The sequence below is a fragment of the Python bivittatus genome, unplaced genomic scaffold (assembly GCF_059951505.1).
Source record: "Python bivittatus isolate LINGU-HERP-01145 unplaced genomic scaffold, Pbiv_v1 ctg000080_np1212, whole genome shotgun sequence".
Lineage (NCBI taxonomy): Eukaryota > Metazoa > Chordata > Lepidosauria > Squamata > Pythonidae > Python > Python bivittatus.
Window position 1 is genome coordinate 75,404,896 of NW_028277035.1, and position 3,807 is coordinate 75,408,702.

Genomic DNA, 3,807 nt, shown 5'->3' on the forward strand with positions numbered 1-3,807 from the left:
GTTTTTCTTGGAAGGGATTTTCTAGTTTGTGTACCTTATATTTTTTGGATGTTATGGGATTGTGGCCACACAGGTGAGATGGGTGGCTATATAAATTGAATAAATAAATGTTTTAAAGTTTGTAGTTTTGTGAAACCACTGAGAGTCCTATGGGAGCACACTGGGATAGATAGAAGTAAAAATTAAAGTCTCCTTTGAGTTAGCCTCAATTCCTAGTTCACTAGCTTCCTGGGCAACTATAAGGAAGTAGTTTACCACTGCCTTCTTCCAGGACCTTTGACTTCAGATTGTAGACTACACCCTGAGATTTCCTAGAGGTCTCCCGTCCAAGTCCCAACCAGGTCCAATCCTGCCTAACTTTCCAAAATAAGTGACCATCCTATGGGTTTAGACCATAACTTGAAGTTAAGTGTTGTTTTTTTTAAAACCCTGTTGTTTGAATGGTCTGTAGGCAAATAATGCTTATATAAAGACAAGAGAAGGCAAGCAAAGCATAACCCAAGCATTTAAAAGTCATATATGTACAAAAACTGGAGAGTGTTTTATTAAAACAGTTCAAATATACAAGCATTACCCAGTTTGTAGATAAGATCTTATAAAGCCAGTAAAGTATGAAAGTCAGTGTAATTTAAAAACCTGATCCTGACAGTTTTAAAAGTTGATCATTTTTTCTTTTAAAATTACCATTTTTCGTAAGTGTCTGAAATACTATTAAAGAAACAGTACAAGAAAGTTTAAATTAGTTCTACATCAGAGTAAGTGAACACAATACTCATTAGGTTAGTAGGAAATGAGCTAATGATTCTAGTATAATTAGGATAAGACTGTATCCATATTTTCAGGCAAAGCTAGAAAGTTATCTTTAAGTACTGAAACAAAATTAGCCCCAAAGCTCCCTACAAAGAAGTGACTTCTAAACACAGTTCAGTTTCTTCATTTCCATTGCTCTTGAAAGACAAATACCCTAATAATACAATATTCTGAGGTCATCAAAAATAACTTTAGTACAAAATTTTGTCTTGACCTTTTATCAAATCTTACATAAGGAATAAAATTGTTAAACTTTTATCAAAACTGGCAAGATTGGGAAGAAAAATTAACACAAAATTATGGCCTTTAATCCATGTCAGAATAATCTGTAGAAATGCAGAGCAGAGATAAAAATGGAACCTGTCTTATTCTCTGCTTTCCCACCCTCCAGAGACATATAGAAGACCCCCCACCCCCCACCAGAAATCTGGATATAAATACCCTATTTTTACCTACTGGTTTGGTGAGGTCAAGAGGTTTGCTTAGATAATCATGATGCAAGTGCACATGCCAAAAAAAAGCATAGACATTTTTAACTTTTTTTTTTCTTTTTTAAGGAAAAATGAACTATATCCCCAAATTCTTCAGATCACACAGAATTGTGCCTTGAGTATTCTGTATGCTTTGGCAGCAAAAGAAGTGAGATCTGAAACAGACTCTAAGCTCCTTGTTGAAAATGAAACAAAGGATAGGGTTGACTCCTGCCTGGGCAAAGGTCATCCAGACAGAGGTGGTCAAGTAAATCTGGGGGATTATGCTGGCCTTGATGAAAACACGCAAATAACAGGTCACAATGTAGGGAGACCAGAGAAGCAGGAACAGGAGGGTGATCATGTAGAACATCTTGCAAATCCTCTTCTCCATTTTGAACTCCTCTAAGACCAGCAGTCTCTTGATCTGGCTATGAGTAGTATTTTGTCGGATGCCCACCAAGGTAGGAGGGGTAGGACCCCGGCCAAAGCCAGCCGTCCAGTTAGCAGCTGCCTGCCCGGTAGCTCCAGGCCCGTGGAAAGTCCAGTTCTGGCTAATGGCTGGCACCAACTGGGCGGGCTTCATTTTGCGGTGACTGTGAATGAAGAACAGGAGCTTGACATAAACCAGGTGGGTGGCTGCCATGACTGTGGCGAGCATGAGCATGAAACCCAGGGTATCATTGGCCTTGACATAACGGTGCTCAAAGATGCACTGCTCCTCCTCACGGATGAACTTGTAAGTGCCAACGTCAAAGACCGGGGGGAAGGCCATGGCCATGGAGAGCGTCCACACCATGAACACTATAGCCAAACAGGTCCAGCCAGTCATGCGCTTGGCGTAGAAGCGGTGATGGGCAATGGCCATATAGCGCGTCACCCCCACGCAGAAGAGCAGAAAGGCAGCATGAAAGCAGAACAGCACAGACAGGAAAGCCAGCACTTTGCAGCTGAGGAGCCCGTGGGGCCAGAAGCCCACCCCGCTGTGCACCGAGAGCATGACAAAGGGGAAGCAGGCCAGGGAGCGCAGGCCGTCTGCCAGGCACAGGTCCAGGAGCAAGTAGTACGGGGCCCGGTGCAGGTGGCGATCCTTGAGGATGAGCCAAGCAAAGAGCAGGTTGCCAGCAAGGCTGAGGCAAAGGATCAAGCCCAGGGTGGCCAGCTTCAGGCCAGAGGTGCCCAGGAGGCTGCCAGGGCTGGGCAGGTGGGGGCTGCTGCTGCTTCCCAGCTCGCTGGAGTTCGCCATCTAGCAGGGCCGGCGACAGTCCCCTTCTCTCCAACGCTCAGGCACAGGTATGGCAGGGGCGGAGACGAGGCTGCTGCTTCAACGGGCGCCGCCGCCTCGTCCTGCCGGGCTCCTCCACGGGGTTCTCCCGCCCAGAAGACAGGCTGGCATTGCCTCCGCTCGGGAGCTCCCTTGGCCGGCACCCATCTCCCCCAGCAGACCGCTCCGCGTGCGGGAGCAAGAGGCCCCCTGCGCCCTCCCCGTCTCGCTTTCACTTCCTCGGCCTCGCTCCCGAACTGCAGCGCCGTCCTCCTGCACAGCAGCGGCGAGCTCAGGCTGTGCGCAAACCAGGCGCCCCCACGCCGGCATGGTAGGCTCAGATCAGCGGAGCCGCCTTCTCCGGCACCCTCCGCGCCGCGGGCTTTCCCTTCCCCTCGGCAGACGAGCTTGAACGCGAGACTCCTGCTTAATCCGGGGTGCGGCCATCCTGAAACTTTAAAACGCCCCCTGGGGAGACGGGAGCGGGCCGGGAAGGCTGCAGGAAGAGGAGCGACTCCCGGGCATCTCCCTTCCCAGGACCAGAGCGCGCGGTTGCTGCTGCTGCCGCCGCCGTCGCTCCTCCAGCATTGCGCCCTCCTATTGTCGGTACCTTCTGCTCGCTCTTGACCGTCCCCCACCCCCCAGAACGATTTCGCAGAAACGCCGGGCTCCCCGCCTCCTCCTTCGCGCCGCGGTCTTCCCAAATGGCACCCAGGGAAGGACGAGCACACCCCGACAGTCCGCGCGCGGGGAGCCACAGTCCAGCCTCGAGCGCGGCCACCTTGTTTTATTGGCTACAGCTGCACTTCCGGTGGGGATGCTTCTCCGGGGATGAAGGAGGAGGGACAGGCTGAGCCTGCGCAAAAGGGGACCGGGTTCGGGCAGCGTCGCTTCTTTCACTGCGGATTTCGGTGGGAGAGCGCATTACCCCGTTGATAGCCATGGGAGGCTGAGTCCTGGGCATCCGAGCCTGCCTGCCTGCCAAAATCCACCCACCCAGCCATCAGCATCCCTACAGATCAAGGCAGTGCAGCAGAAGGCAAGCCGCAGCTGCTCTTCAAAAAACAAACCAGGATTCCTGACTATAAGCACACATAGTAAGCCACAATAATGCCAAAATGATGTCATTGGGATCATGATTTCATTGCACAAACGATGCAATAATGTCATGATGTGATGCAAATCACATCATTTGCATCAAAATGTCATGGCATGGGTCATTTCCTTCCCTCCCCCTCCCCCTCCCCAAACCACTCATGGTCC

General features: G+C 50.2%; 1 protein-coding gene across 1 annotated transcript; it reads right to left on the bottom strand.

Annotated features, from left to right (window-relative positions):
• Positions 1-536: 536 nt before the first annotated feature.
• On the bottom strand, positions 537-3,491 carry GPR27 (G protein-coupled receptor 27). Its single transcript, XM_007432354.3, has one exon. It carries the CDS (start codon positions 2,524-2,526, stop codon positions 1,378-1,380), a length of 1,149 nt encoding a protein of 382 aa, XP_007432416.2. The 5' UTR covers positions 2,527-3,491; the 3' UTR covers positions 537-1,377.
• Positions 3,492-3,807: the final 316 nt, after the last annotated feature.

What these genes read in the sequence shown, in the direction of transcription:
- GPR27 (XM_007432354.3), bottom strand. Translation starts at nt 2,526, where the DNA reads ATGGCGAACTCCAGCGAGCTGGGAAGCAGCAGCAGCCCCCACCTGCCC.